Source organism: Poecile atricapillus, chromosome 12 (assembly GCF_030490865.1).
Source record: "Poecile atricapillus isolate bPoeAtr1 chromosome 12, bPoeAtr1.hap1, whole genome shotgun sequence".
NCBI classification, from domain to species: Eukaryota; Metazoa; Chordata; class Aves; order Passeriformes; family Paridae; genus Poecile; species Poecile atricapillus.
This window is the reverse complement of record NC_081260.1, coordinates 20,261,987-20,278,070: the sequence shown is the minus strand read 5'-3', so window position 1 is coordinate 20,278,070 and position 16,084 is coordinate 20,261,987. Positions and strand designations below refer to the sequence as shown.

Genomic DNA, 16,084 nt, shown 5'->3' with positions numbered 1-16,084 from the left:
GGGAAGTTTGGTAGGAGTTACAGGAACCCAGCTGGGCTTTTATTCTCCTCAGAGGATTTTTGTTCCAATAGGAAAACATCTCATCCTTAGATTGGACCTGGAGCAACACAAACTGTGAGCTCCTGGGGAAGGGGCTTACTTTGTCTTGCTCCTAGCCCTTGCACAGCAGGCACAAGGTCCGTGCCTAGGACTTCCAGGTGCTGCTGCCTTACAGAGCCCAGCCGTGCCATACTCACACACCAGTCTAGCCAGCCCGTGCTCCAATGGGCAACATCCATGGTAAACCTTGTGTGCTGTCAGTGAGTCAGTTTTCTCCCTTGCCCTGCTTGTTACACAACTGCCTGACAACTGCACAGTGAATTCCCAGCTTCCTGGGCTGTAGCAACTGCAAAGCCCCTCCCCATGTAAAACCTATTTTGCCAACAGAGTGGGTTTTTCTTTCTGAAGCATCCTGATATTTGAGCAGGAGCAGTTTTGGCTGCTCTTGATGACTCAGAGGCCAGGGGCGTGGCTGGCTGCCAGTGTGAGATATTCTTCCCCTGATTCCTTCTGAAAGGGAGGGTATAAATCCTGAGTCCAGACTTCTCTTATTCAAGTCATCAGCCACAGTCACAGGGAAATGACTCCATTACTGTAGATTTTATGACTCTCCCTGCCTCTCCCAATCTTCCAAAGCTTTTATAAATATCTACAGCAACCTAGAAACAAATGTACAACTGCCTTTGACAGTTTGGCAGGGAAGCATATCATTTATATTGCATTATGACAGTGTCCTATTTTATGCCTGGTCCAGCACAGAACACTGCTGCCATATGTTGCTTAAACTATGGTTAAAATAGCTGGGCTTTCTGCTTGCATTCCTACACTATTTTTGGCAGATAAGCCTTGTCTGACCCAGCACAGCTGGTTTTCCTCCCCTGTCCTCTCTTGCAGACAAAAACATCAAGCTCTGTATTGCTGTGTTGATGGACAGTTGCTGAACTACAAGTTTATCCACTACAAATGATGCCTCCAGTTATTTGCATAAAAAGATCCATGAAGACACAAGGATTTGGACTTCAAATGGATGTTCAGAAATATCTTCCCACAGTGTTTCCTTAGCTGACACCTACTTCCCTCTGCGTCCAACCAGGGTGTTGGGATGCAGCAGTGCTGTGGGTGTTGGGATGTGCAGGCATGTCAGAGCCTTGGCGCCAGCAGCAACTGCTGTAGCTGGTACCAGGCTTATCCTGATGCTCCATTCAGCCCGCGGCCTCTGGCAAAGCAGACAAACCAGACCATCTGCAGTGGCAATTTGTAGGACACAGGCTCCTGCTCCTTAGGAATTTGGCCAAGCCAACAAAAAGTAAATGTTTGAGACATGTATTTATTTTACGCTGTACTTTTCCCAAGGGTGCTCTCTGCATGAGCAGCTAATTATATCGCAGGCATTGCATTTTTTAACGTTTAAACACAAAAAGCGTATGTTCAAACAGATGTTTCCCCAGGAAACCAAGAGGATCCCAGCTTCTCTATAGCCCCGTCAGTAACATACAACAAGAACTATTCCCCAGCAAAGCCCTGTCCCGGGCTGAGCTGGCACATGGGTGGCTGGAAGAATGGAGATGGGGCTGTAAAAAAAGGAAGTAATGTGCAAATGGCATTGCAGCCTTGCCACCCTGTCAGCACATACCCCATCACACCCCTCCAGTCCAGCAGCAGGCAAGGACAGAGGCAGGAGAGTTTCCTTCTCCTTTTGCTTTCAGAATAATGAAGCAAATATCAATCATAACAGCAGCATTTGTAGAGGTTGCTGCTGGCCAAGTTAACCTACATTTTATATCCCCCATCACACTGAACTGCAAGAGCTTTTACACTGGGTCAGCTGTTGGTAATTGAATGGTGAGAGGCTGAGAGGAGGTGCTGAGGCTGGCTGAGGCCAAATTCCCATTCCCAAACTTCTATGGAGTAAGCTGTCAGCAGAACTGAGTGCTGCAAAACAGCAGCCTGAGAACCTGAATTTCTTCAGAGCAGCATTATATACACAGACACACACACATATGTGTGTACAAATCATGGGGAGGGTTTACAAATATATACTATTATTATTATACATTATATGTTATTATTATTAGGCATATTATTATAGATGCTGATGTACGATATATGCATGATAATTTATACACCAGTTTATATAATGTATAGGCAAAATGCAGTAAGTCAAAAGGAAAGCCTTTCCATGAGAGGAAAGTAACAACTTTTCATTTTGAAATTTTCTCCTTTAAACCACCTCAAATGTAACCTGCAACAGGGAAAGGGAACTCTTCTGGTGCTGGACCTCAGTGGGTGTGCAGGAGTCTGTCCTAATACACCTGCATGACAAGAGGCTGTGAAGTCTTCCCAGCACCAGGCAGACCTGCTCCTCATCACCTCAGAAAAGGGATCCTGGTCCACCCACCCCTCCCCAGAGCACCACTGTGCCATCATACATCCTCCCTGCTGAACTTCTCCTTTCACAGACTATGCTACTGAATATAATTTTAAAGCAACCTGCAGGGAACAGCTACATATCTGAAAGGAATCAGGATGAACTGATTTGCTTTGCTTCAGCAGCCTACTCCTGCTCCCAAGGATAGAGGACAAGCTATCAGCTTGATTCCCAGATCCAGGAGTCTACTCCATGAAACCAGGGGGAGGAGAGAGAGAAAAACATCAATACAATTGACTGAGCAACTAGCAACAATGTTTGTTTTGACATTCAGGAAGGGTATTATGCAGATGGAGCTGTTTTTCTCTTCAGCTTTAAAACACACTCTTTAAAATCTGATGTCTGCATTTTGGGAGGTGCATGTTCATTTACACTGAGGATCCTTTATGCTGACCTACTTTGAGGTCCCTTAATGCTCAAAAACTGAGCAGAGGTCCTTCACTGTAAAGTGATAATTGAGCTCCTCAGAGTTGATACAGCGACTCTGAAACATCACATTTTAACCCAGAGTTGGTAGAAGCCTGAAATGTCAATCCCACGATCCACCATCAGCCATCAGTGCCGGCAGCACAATTTGACAAACCTCCAGAAATCACCATAAAGTAGGAATTAACAAAAATTAAAAACCAGCCCTACATACACATGAGAAATAGTTTGAAAGGACAACAGAAGAACCCCTTTTTTCTTACCTTCAGCAGCTTTATTTATAGCTGTTAATGTGCTCAGGACCTTGGAGAACTGATCTCCTGTGTACAAATCATGTGGATCAAACACCTGTGAAAGATTAACTCAGTCAATTGAGCCCAAAACATCTCACACTGGCTGCTGGAGCCACCCACGGTGCTGGAGGGTGACCATGAGGATCAAGCAGCCCCTATGTCTCTACAGGGGAAGGGTTTTCATTCAGGGCTGACAACTTCCATTTCCTTTACAGACGCAGAATTCCTGGGGCACCGCTGGCAGGTGTTGTGGGAAGGGCAGGGGAACCCAGAAACATTTGGACCGTAGTGCTGGAGACAGGGAAGGAATCAGTGCTGTCTGCAGAGCAGAGACAACTCTGAAAATCACTGAGAAGCTTATTGCTGGCCTTGAGGGAAGAAAAGATTTTGTTGCTACTTTTGCTGTGGAAAACTGAAGAGATTGAGGCTGTACATACAGATCTATGTATAAACATACCCATATTTTCTGCAGCAGAACTAACGTACACAATATCTGCTATTAACACACACAATATCTGCTATTGCAATATATAGTATATTCACACTTTTTTTCAAGAAGACAAATCCAGTTATCGTAATATACAAAAATTTCACTCTAAAGAATTTGGTGTTGCTAATCCTCAACGGTGAAACAAATACATGGTTAGCAAGTCATTTTCCATGACTGTTAACCTGAACCTTGTACACTTCAGAAGTCACCACCAGTACAATGAGGGGCAGTTTGAGATTTCTAAACACTTCAACCCCATCTAACACCTGAAAAATGCGCTCAGCTTCATACAGACTGTACAAATTCTACCATTAATGAAGCAAAGATAAGAGATACAAAAAGTCCCTCTTGTTGGTACCACCATGGCACCATCTGCTAATCCCCAAATGCAAGTTGTCTTGCGGATGGAGACAGATACACAAATCCAATGATCAGAAAAGATGATTTTAAAGCTCTCCTGGCAGACACCATCTAATTACAAACACTTCCAACACACTAAAGAGTGTATCCTGCTAAATAAAGACACAAGTCTTAATTACCTTTAGGCTAGTACTGCCCTTTAAAACAGCCCTTTCTTGCTTTTCACACAGACCTCCTTGAGTACGCTTGGCATATTTCAAACAGGAAGGGGACTGGCCTCTCTCACAGCCCTGGATGCTTGTGGCATCTACTTCTCTTAACAGCCACATCAGAGCAGCACCAAAGTCCAACACAGACAGTACAAAGGCTGTTCTTTATTGAGAATATGTTTTCAGATTGACCCAGCTACTCAGTACTGAGAGACATGCTTTACCCTAAAGAAATGTAATCCATGCTTAACATGGGGACAGTTTACTGTCATTTCAAATGTTAAAACCTGTAGCTCCACAGCTCCAATTGCATCTACTGCTTTCCACATTCCAGGGACATACCCACCTACCTCGGGCTGTTTCTGAACTGATCTATCACCTGCACTCACTCGGGTTTGCTCCATTAGACCATGCAAGTCCCATCCCCTCTGCCAGCTGGTGCACGGAACCAGTTTTCCTGCCCTCCAATTACAGGCATTGCTACCCAAGCATTGCCTTCAGCCCTAAGCAGCGACCTTCCCATCTCGGTGGAAAGGGAGACAGTAACAGAGAGCCCAGGCGTGCACTGACCCCGTTGGCAGCTGCTGGAGCATGGGATGTTACAGTTGCACAAGAGGAAAGAAAACAGCCAGGATGGGTCGTTTGCATGCATCTCTCTGGTGTGTCATTTTCTCAGCCATATCTTTTTTCTTCCACTTCAGGAATTCCAGAAAAATAAAGCTCTGCCTTGAATTAACACCTTTTTTTCCTAAGGAGCAAAGAACTAAAATACATCCCAAATCCTTCAATGCAGAGAATAATGGTGTAAGCTCGGAGTCATCAGGCTGACTGAAGTCCAGATGAAAATGGTGGGAAAAAAGAGATGCAAAAAATTCTGGCACAAAAGTAAGTAATAACATTTAGAACTTCTTCATGGGGAAATTGTCTGGAACAGCTATTGTGCAACAGCGACTATGTGAAAAACTCTTCTGGGTCAGCTACTGTAATGTAAATATACTCTACAGCTTGTTCCAGAATAAATTCCTCATACAGAAAAGTCCTCATTTATGAGATAAAAATTACTTTTTCCAGCACAATCCATCGATAATTCCAGTCATAACTAAAAGACAAGATGCAGCTAGAAGACAAATAGAGGTAGAAAAGGCTTTTTCACTTCTAACACATGGAAGATCAGGTAGATCTAACTGAAACCGCATTTAAATCTACACCTGTCATCTGAGGATCTCCATAAAAACGCTATTCTATAGACTGGCCGAATCACAGACTGCAGCTCTCCTCGGTAAAACGCTCCGGCTGTTTCTTCAAGCATCGCACCGGGCAAGAGAAGCTCTGCACTGCCGCACCGCCAGCCTCGGCCACAGACAGCGAGAGGATGAGCAGGAGCCGATGCTTCGGGAGCAGAAGAGCACCAAACGAGGAGCCCCAAACCCGCGTGCGGCTAGCAAGTTATCAGCACTCAAAATCTCAGTCCCGAGACGGCAAGTGCAGAAAAGTTAGGGAAAGCCGGGTTGTGTTTCGAGGTGTTTCGAGTCCGAGCTGTCCACAGTTGGACAGCCCCCGGCAAATCCCCAGCTAGGTGCCATGCCCGAAACGCGGAGCGGCCGCGACGCCTCCAAACCCGAAGACGGGGGCTGGAGCCGCCCGTCCCCCAGTGATGAGGCGCTTCGGGCGCTCGCTGACCCGGCTTCTCCTACTGGACCTGCCTCTGCCTCCAGCGGGAGCGGCGGTGCGGCCGGAGCTCCGCCAGCACCGGCGAGACAGAGCCGGGCGGGCGGGGAGAGCGCCGCGACCCCGCGGAGCGCCCGGAGCGCAACCACCGCGCTCGGGTACAGCGGTGCTGTCACCCCCTTCAGCCGGGACACACCCGTGGGAGCTGCCCGGAGACACGCGTGCTGAGCGGCTGGCACAGCCGCGGGGGATGGAGGCGCTCGGTACTCACGGCGGCGGGCGGGCGGGCTCGCAGCCCCGGGGCATGGCGGCAGCGCGGGCGGTGCTGCGGAGCGGCCGCTGCGGCTCTGACCCGGAGCCGGATCGCGGCGCGGGGAAGGGAAGGGAAGAGAAGGGAAGGGAAGGGGAAGTGACAGGCGGTGCCGCCGCCCCGCTCCGCCCCGCCGCTCGCTGCGGCCGCAGCTCCCTCCGCCGGCCGCGGGCGGGAGGCACCAGGAGACCCCCGGGAGAGCGGGAGTAGGACGGCAAAGAGTAAAGAGATGAGAAAGGGAAGAAAGGCCGGGGGTGGAGGGGAGGGAGGGGGAAGGAAAGAGAAAGGGGATAGGGAAAAAGTGAATCGGGGAGGGGAGGGAAAGAAAAATTTAAAAGGACAGGAAAGGATGGGACAAGGAAGGAATACACATGCTATTGGAGCAGTAATTGCAGCAGGTTTGCATCACTGCGAAGAGAAACACTGCAGAAGCACCCACAGATGAGGCACAGTTCAGCTGAGGCAGTGAGGCGTGTCCTCTGCTGCCTGTGCCCATCTGTTCGGGGAACATTCTCCAGCAGGGAACAGGAAAATCCCCAGATACTTCAGCACACCAGCAGGCTGCAGCGTGGACAGGGAATGGAGCACTGTACTGATACCCAGGGTGAAGCCCAGCAGTAGGTCCCAACCCCATGCAGGGCCACCCCACACATCTGGTGCCAGGAGTCTCTGGGACACTCTAAATTCAGATAGACTCATTCTCCAGTGCTTGCGCTGGTTGGTGCTGGGCAGGAGCTCTCACTTCTGACCTTGTCCAGCTAGGAGAGGTAATGTCACTTTAGAGAGAAGCCAAAGCAGAGCGGGGTTTTAGGAATGCATGGATGGGGAGCTAAGAGGGTGATGATTTCTCACCTTCTTAACCACACCTTCAGTTCAGGTAGCTTGTTGGAGGTTGCAGGCACCTCCAACAGCATAAATAATCTCTATGCTGCCTGTGATGGTAATGACCCTCTGCATACTCTATGATCATCCTTGACAGCCAGGTTTAATCCAGCTATGAATTTATCTGGCATAGACTGTTCTTAGTTCACAAAATTCAGACCTTGCCAGGAGTTTTGTAGTTGTATTAACAATAAAATGCTGCTGCTGAATGAAGGTCTTGTGCTTCTTCATCAGCAACTGATGCTTAGCTATTCATCTGCTGTTGTTATACGCACACTGGTGTCAGGAGTAAAAGCAAAGTTCCCATTTGTGTCCTCAAGAAGAAGCTGGGCCAGGAGCTTTCTATGATTTTTCTCTTTTGTCATGGTCTCTTCCCTGTCTCTTCTACACTAGACTCCACCTGGCCATCAGGACAGAACCCTTCGTTGTCCACTCTCCACCTCAACCCATATGCATCCAGCTGGCATTGCCTTAGCAGTGCTCACTCACTCTGAACAGCTCTTGGGTCAGATACAGCTCAGACGTTGAAGCCACAGTGTAATTTAAGCACGTTCAGGATTTCTGCACTGTTCCTCAGTCCAAGCCATGAAAGAATCCTCTAAGGACACTTAAGCTCCAATGAAGTGCCCATGTCTATTTCAGCTCAGCAGAGCTGGACTGACAAATGTTCTCATAACTTGGATCAAATTCTAGCACTGAAAAGCTGCTGGAAAATTTTGGACACAATCTCATTGTTTCACCTCATTACGACACTTGCCTGTTTAGAAGGATGGGGTGACTCCCCTACTTGCCATCTCTTTTAGGACTAACACATTAGGACTAACACTAACGGCAAAAGAATTCAGGCTTGAGTCCTGGGCTGAAGCTAAAGGAACTGTTTTGTTATTTATACTCTGCCATGAGGTGGATTCTTCCAGCTCACACCTCCAGCCTGTAGAACGGCTTCAACTTAATGGAGCCAGCTCATAGCAGGAAGGCCACAGTGTGTCCTTCTACCCCCATGTCCAAATATTTCATTGCTCCTCTAAAACAAGAGAAGTTGCTGTTTGCCTCACTGTGCTTCTTCCTTTCTTCCACTTCCTGAGTTACCAGGACAACAAAGGGTAGGAGGGAAGTGTGTATGTGTAGCTCTGAAAGAGCAACCTCTATCCATTCCCTCCTACTGTGAAAGATCAGCAAGCAGTATCTGTTGAGTGGAAGGTGGGACTTGGGTTTCCACCAAAAGCTGCTGGAAATCCTACCTTCCACACTGACCACCTTTCCTGCACGTTGGCAACACTCAGTGAAGTGGTGTATTCCATGGCAGCTCCACAAACAAACATCCATGACAAAAATAAATGGAAGGCAGAGTACAACGAAGCCATGGGATGCCAGGATGGCATGTTAATGTCATGTTTGAGATTCCCCAGGATGAGGCCCTTTTGTACAAGTCAGCATCCAGAAAATAAGGCCTGAACTCTCATTTTCCTCAGACTATCCTCTTTTGCTCACATCTGCAGCAGGAAAAGAATATTTGACCTTAACATGCCCTTGTCAGTCTCAAGACAGAAGTGGCTTGAGTCCAGCCCTAGGGTACTTCCTCATATCTAAGGAGCAAGAGTTCACTGTGCCATTTGGAGAAAGGCAGAATTTGAAAGAATTATCAGGGTTAGATTTTCATATCCATAGTTTGGGTAAGCAGCAGCATAGCTGCCACAGAATTCAAATTAATTAAACCCAGACCTTTCCTGATGTTACCCTTTCCTCAAGCTATGTTGCTGAGGCAGAACAGCATCTGTGCCCATCTTCCTTTTACCTAATACATTATCACTGCAACTTAAATACTGATAGATTCTGGAAGCAGAAGGTTCTCTGCCTGTTCTGATGCTCCAGACACTCTTCCAGAGTAAATGTGATGCAGTAAACCCGCTCCTAAAGGGCAATGGCCCTTTCCAAGGCAAACTAGGGATCAGGCATGAGGATCACCCACAGGAATGCTGCTTAGAGTCTCCTTGTCAAGCTGTTCCAAACAGAGCAGCTTTTAGAAGGAACAGATGGCAGAGGCTTTGCCTGAGAGAACTCAGAAAAGCTGGCAACATGGGAGAAGAGTCGGAAGGAAGCATAAGCACTCTGCCTGTGCCATGTCTTGCCCACCATCTCAGCTGTCCTACCTTGAGCCTTCTTCTGCATGAGGCTACAGAGAGGAGCTAGGAAGAAGCAAAATTCATGTCTTGGCGCTCTGGTAATATTTTGGAAAAAAAAAATAAGAAGAAATTTTTTTCATTTCACTGCAAAATTTAAACTTGAGCTAGAGAGGTTTGACCTTTTATCCATCTTTTGAGGTCTCCTCTCACAGCAAATGGGAGAGGCACACATGAGCATGAGGGATTTACTGAAGGCTCAGAATATTTCAAAGATGAAGTGGGTTATAAATCAGAATAAAAAAGTAGTCAGAAAGCTTGAATTTATTAAAGCCAAGGAAGAAGAGGCACATGGAGGATCAGAGGAACACCTAGAGATGGAAACACCATGTAGCCTCTTGTATCTGAAAATTCTGGTGTTACTGAAATATTGCAGAACAAGCTTTCAAAGCTATGAGATGGCACTGTACAACAGGTGAGGACTGTTCCCCTGCCCTACCTTTTAGCTGTTTAAAACTCGTATTTTTAAAAATACTTTCCAACCATTTCATTATTAGCTTGCAAATAGAAAAATAAACTTTCAGAAAAATGGAGGAAATCATATGGTCAGTACCAGAAGACTGTCAATAACTGATTTCTGATGTCATAGACCTTCAGGGATTGTAAGTCTCTCTCTATATTTGCTTTTAAAACTGTGCTGCTCCAGCAGGCTCCAAGAAATGCATCATTGGGCAACAAAAGACCAGGGAGACAGTTCTGGAATGAACACATTTTCATGCTGATTAGCTAAAAACTCTTCAGAGAAGGAAGGTCCTTTTTTTGCTTACACCTTCAAAGGGAAAAATGCAGGAACAGAGCTATTGTCGGTTGGACTTTTCTCACTGTGGTGCATGAATATTATGTATAATACCAAGGATGCTGTCCCTGCTTCTGGCAGACTTTGTCTTCAGAATATTTTTTTCCACAATCTTGAGCATGTTTCAAACAAGATAGTAATGAGAGTTAGTTACAGGTTTCTTTTTTTACTGTAGGAATTTAAGTGTGACACAAAAGTATTTAGATAGTAAAAAATTTGATGGCAAAATTAATTGAACTCTGAAGTGATTCATTTAGACTGATCTTGCAAATATGAGCTGTGGTTAAACATAAGAATCTACACAGATAGGATCAGGAACAGCCACACTAAAGGTATCTTTTGACTTCATTAGGTATTTTTTTTGTGTAAGGAACAATTTGTGTTTGCCAGAATCCTATCCAACAGTTGCAGGGAATCAAAAAATAGTGCAGTATTAAGAATACTTCACCTTCCCATTAAAGCAAGGCTAAAACCTGCAATTCCTTCTAATAACAAAAAAATAATTATGAACAGGTCCAGGTGCAAGTCTGTTTAGACTGATCTCCTGTTATTGCTGCATGCTTTGTCTCAAAAGATGAGGATGTGTTACACTCGCAGTCAAGACTGAATATTAAATCATCCATGCTCTCATTTATGTTATTAATACAAATGATGAGGAATTGATACCAACTTTTTCCCTCTGATATCTGGCTTCCTTTCAGAAGGCTGATCAAACTGGCATGTTACAATAAAAGAAAGGATCTAAGTTGACTTACCTCCACTTTCAGAAATGCGCAGCCTTTCAAGAACTCTTGGATATTACTGATGCAGTCAGCTTCATTTTTAGGCTCCAGGCAATACTAAAGAAAGAAAATCCACTGATCTCATTGCATTGCCTGTGTTGAGAAGGCCTGCATGAATATTGACATGTGCCTTTTATACTGAATTAGGGAAGCTTCTTTGGGGGCGGCTGGGGGTGGCAGGCAAGCTGTTGAAGCAGGAAGAAAGCCACTGGAGGAAGTGATGCACACACAGAAACGGTCGGCATCTTGTTTTGAATGCCAGCATATGACAGTGCCCTAAGTGACAGTGGGAAATTGGATGACCTTTAACAGCATGCTGCCCCAAGCCACCACGTGTACGAAAAAGGAGCTAGCAAAACTGATCTCTGTATAATGAAAGGCTCCTTTTTTATAGGGTGGAGAACCTGCTGTGTTGTTGTCGGGTTTTTTTTAAAGCCTCTCTTCTGTGTTGCCAGTTCCTATCTCTCATTGGACTCTTTCCTTTTTTCCTCCTTCAGATTCTTATCACACTTCTGGACTGTGAATACATGCCTTGTCAAACTGTAACAGGAGGTATTCACATGGCTACAGTGCCACTGGATTTGCTGGTCTTAGGACAGACCGAAAGGCACAGATGCAAGGGTTATTTGCTTCTTCCTGTGCCAATCTGCTTCTCCAGTGCATTTCCTGACTAACAAGGTATTTTGCAGTAAGAGTTCTGAAAGAATGTATTTACAGTTGTAATTAGTTATATTTATGTAATTACTGATACGCTGCATATCCTTCTATTCAAAATCAAGATATTTTTATCTCTGGTAGGCCAAGTATTTCCTGCCACTGACTGAACATATGTGAGCCAAGTGCAACCTTGCAGGGTTTTTTTCTGGATGTAGAAAAAAACCCCAAAGAACTAAAGCTACTATCATACTTGGCTCCGAATTAGAAACCTAAATGTAAAACATCTCTCTCAGAAGCTCCTTGCTCCTCTCACTTACCAGAGTAATTAGGCCTCAGAATGCCCAGGGCAGTTTCACTGAGCAGGGCTCTGTCCCAGGGTGGTGAAATACATCAGAAAGCATTACCTTTTCTGCCGATCCCGGAAGAAGCCGATGAATTAGTTTGCAAAGCACAGTTCCATCTTTCAGAGAAGTTTTAAGGAACCCCTCTGGGTCATCTACTACTTTCTTAGGGGAATTTAAGACTCCTAGTGAAATAAGCCACGTTACAATCTGTTCTTCTGGATTCATGGCTGACAGGTCTGCTGCCAGTGCTGTTCTCCTGTACAACAGCGTACTGGAACCCACATCCGTGGTTACATCTTCCTGCTGCAGCCCAAGTGTGAAACTACCTTTTTTTTTTTTTTTCTTTCTTGGTGCATAAATCAAATCTTAGGAACTAAAAGTTACTCTAATGTAAAAAACTCTTGTTAAAATAGTTTCTAGCAATGCAGATTGTTAACAACATCTTTGCAAAATTATTGAAAACACAAGTGTTTTATATGAATAGTTATTATACCAAAAATACCTCACTTGGAGACTTCCTCCTTGTGGCAGCTGGCACCCTATCACTGAGTAAACTTGATCTGAACTTAAGGTTATTGCCCAAAGAAATAACTTAATACTGTAAATAACAATGTATTTAGTGGTAAAACAGAATTCACAATGGTTGTTTTGGAGGAGTGTCACACTAAATAGATCTTCAACTTCACGTGGCAAACCTAGTAATTAAAGTTGCCTTTTATAGTAGTTTCCTGTTGTCTGATTTTTGAAAATAAATTCTGATAATGCACTTATGCATAAATAAAGCTCTCTTTTAACTGCTGTGCAGAAGTCCACATATAATCCAAAATGGTTATTTAGAAGATTATAATCTCTCAAAACAATTACCTGGATAACTTCAAAAAGGTCAGGAATTAAGTCATCTAAAGATTAGAATAAAATTCTCAACTATTTTACTCATCTTATTAAGATGTCCCTTTCCACCACCACTTCAGGATCCACTGAAGGTAGTCTTCCAGCCTGCCCAGGGCAGTATTAACCATCACAAGCTACTACATTACTGTATTACATTACTACAGCAAGTCAGGAAAGTCCAGTCATCTTTATAACTGTCCTTTCATCAGAAGAGATGGAAAATGAAGCAATTATTTTGATGATGAAGTTGGAACATCATGGCTTGAGCAATCTAACAGCAACAAAGCATCCTAGAGACCAGAATCTCCTGGTTACCAAGTTTTGAGCCAATTCCTACCCTGTTACTTAAAACAGCTGTTTTAAAGAACCCAGTCTTACCAAACTACTCATGATTTAAAGGGTCAGGAAAAACAGCAGCAGAGGGACACATTGTACACAGTAAACGTGCATGGTTTTGCCTCCAACTTGCAGGTCTTATGACTAGTACTGGGACCTACCTATGGACCAATTTTAACAGCCACCAGTAAATCAGAACCATCCTTTTAGGGTTAGACACAATTCTGACATTTCTCAGGACTTCAGGACGAGTTCCAGGTGTCTGTAGTGTGGAAATACTCATAACACATGGCTGCAGGCACTGTGAATAAAGTGGTCTACAGCTCAATCACAGCTCACTGCTCTATGATGAGGCACAAACATGTGCAAAACATTTCAAAATTATGGCTAATCAGCAGTTCTTTTGTTTTTTTCCCAGTTGTCATAAGCACTACTGCACTGCAGAAAGAAATACATACAGTATCCACTTTCATAATTCTTTTTTCAAATCTGCAGCTAGCCAAGACAACTACTAATGCTCACTTATCAATGGGGACACAGATTCGGATACATAAGACACCTCAGTCACCCCATCAGAATACAGCAGTTTCTGATGTAAAGAGAAATACTTCCAACACTGGGAGAATTGCACACCTGCTTTGCTGAAGTCAGTTACAAACCCGAACACCAAAGTACTTCACCCACTCTCTCCTCTAAAGGAAAACTTAGGCACACATGGGCAGGTTTAGTTTAATGATTGTTTCACATGCAGCTGCTGCAGCCAAGCAGATATCAATGTCTGCAATTATAATTAAATGAAAATACTTCCCACATCTTGAACACTTACCAACTGCTTGAAAGATCTGCTGATAAAGATATTCAGGATGTCCACAAATTTAGTTTTTGATTAGCCACTTCAATCCCAACCTCCATTAGTGTAATTTCTAAACACATTCCAGCTTGTTTACCGATTCCAACACCAAAATTAATTCTGTGGCAAACCCAGGGTATGAAGGTAGAGCCACTGAGGAATGAACACTGTCTGGTCTTTGAAAAGGATTCACCTTTGGCTATTTCCTAACAACAACAAATCAAGAGAATCGTTGATCATCTCTTGCAGAGTCAACTTGCTTACAAATACTTACTTACAGCCTGATTTATACCAGTGATGACTAAATAGCACAGTGTTACCTTAAAAGCGGGAGAGCTACCGAGTGACTGGCAGCATACTCATCAGAACAGCACAGCAACAGGATCAAGGTAAGAACAGCAGTCATGTATTCAGAAACCAGTTTTGAGTGCTTCTTCTTGAAGCCACACATGCTTAAGTAATTCACTTTTTTTTTTTCCAGCAGAGGGAAAATACTCAACTACAAAGCACAGCACTGGTGTATTTGTCAGCTGAAGAATCTACCTATACATTTTAACTGGTGGCTTTTAATGACGAAGTTTGATTCTGTGCATGAGCTAATACTGTAGATCAGGGTACATTCTCATTAATTACAATTTTAGGCAGGCAATGATGTTACAGTAGCTGCCATTTTGGCATTACACTTTCGGTAGGATGATTCAGTCCAGACTGAACAGCAGGACAAGACTAAGAGCTAATACTGAAAAAGGACTCTGATAGTACAGAATGTTACTCCTTGCAGAAGAGACACTGAGATCACTTTGTAACAATAACCTTCCAAGATGTAACACTAGTAAACTTTACCACCATCCAAGTGTCTCTGAGTAAAGCGTGTCTTTAATTAGATAAAAAGAACCCAAACCCCCAGTACTTATTAACAGTAAATTTATTGGCTCTGAGAAATACTACAATTCTACCCATTTGCTACACAAATTTACTCCTAGAATCTATAGCCCATAAATGAAGTTTAAAGTGATACCCTAACCCCAAATGTAGTTTTAAATCTGTAGACAAGGTATGCATGCTTTTTCTTCTTCAGCTACTATGAACTGACTGTTGTTTAAGTGAGATCAGTTTATGTCTATCACAGAAGTGAGTATAAATTTTATTATCCATGATTGTTTATGACTCTTCTACATGAAATACCAATGCCTGAGGATTTGCCTCACATACATGTATGTAATAGAGTAATTCGCCCATCAACACATATGTAACAGAAGAAGGCATCAAAATCAAGACAAAGTTTTGAAGGAAGCATCTACTCCCAAGAGATGTAGTACTGTCCAGTGGAACATTAATTATTTGGGGCATTCATCACTAACATTGTCTCAGTACACCAACATTCCCCATCTCTCATCCAGAAGGCTGGGACAAAACTGTTAATGTAAGGTAGCAGAACTTCTCATGGTTTCTTGGTGAAGTCCTCTGTATTCAAGAGGACCAAGACTAACTTCTGTGTAACTTGCTCTTTTTATCAGCATAAATGGCAAGCACACATGTAAAGGGCAACCCAAGTATTTTGCTGCTGCAGGATGTGTGTGCAATGAAGAATGAACCAGCTCTCTCTGGGCTGTTGGAAGGTGCTAGCTACGGCAGGCAGCAGTTGGCTTCCACCAGGAATTTTATTTATGTCCAGGAAATCAGTAGTGCTACTTTCAAAAGCAACTCCTGAACGCTTACACAATCCTCTAGAAAAAGGTGGGCAACACTACACTCAAAAGCCAGGCTGTATCAGCTGTGATTTGTTATCCTTCGACTTTCCAATGCATATCCACTGCTGTGCTGCCACTTTCTAGTCACTGTAAGCAGAAAAAGAAAATTCAAGTTAGTACCCTTTCAGAAGCCAAGAGACAAAAAAGCTAAATTATCCTCGAATTATATATACAATGAATTCATTTGAATTGTACTTGATCTGTTACAACAGTAGGAAAGCATATCAATAGCTAACTACAATAATGAAAATACCCTGAGGACAACTTGTATTAATGCACACTCCTTGTATAACACTGTTCCCAGGGCAGGTACTAAGTACTGCAGTTCCTGTGTGTATTCCCCCTTCAAATTCTACCCACCACAAAATCCCACCAGCTCTTGATAATCTCAG

General features: G+C 44.0%; 1 protein-coding gene across 7 annotated transcripts in view; it reads right to left on the bottom strand.

Annotated features, from left to right (window-relative positions):
- Positions 1-12,194, bottom strand: part of ARHGEF6 (Rac/Cdc42 guanine nucleotide exchange factor 6) — a 39,160-nt gene extending 26,966 nt beyond the window's left edge. Inside the window, exons 1-3 of one of the 7 annotated variants that reach the window (XM_058847696.1) lie at positions 11,925-12,194; positions 10,837-10,920; positions 3,157-3,241 (exon numbers count right to left, since the gene is read on the bottom strand). In XM_058847696.1, coding sequence (XP_058703679.1) covers positions 3,157-3,241; positions 10,837-10,920; positions 11,925-12,089 — 334 coding nt within the window. In that variant the 5' untranslated portion in view covers positions 12,090-12,194. Of the gene's footprint in view, positions 1-3,156; positions 3,242-6,184; positions 6,313-10,836; positions 10,921-11,924 lie in introns of those variants that run through there. The other 6 variants (XM_058847694.1, XM_058847695.1, XM_058847699.1 and 3 more) reach the window with 6 other exon arrangements.
- Positions 12,195-16,084: the final 3,890 nt, after the last annotated feature.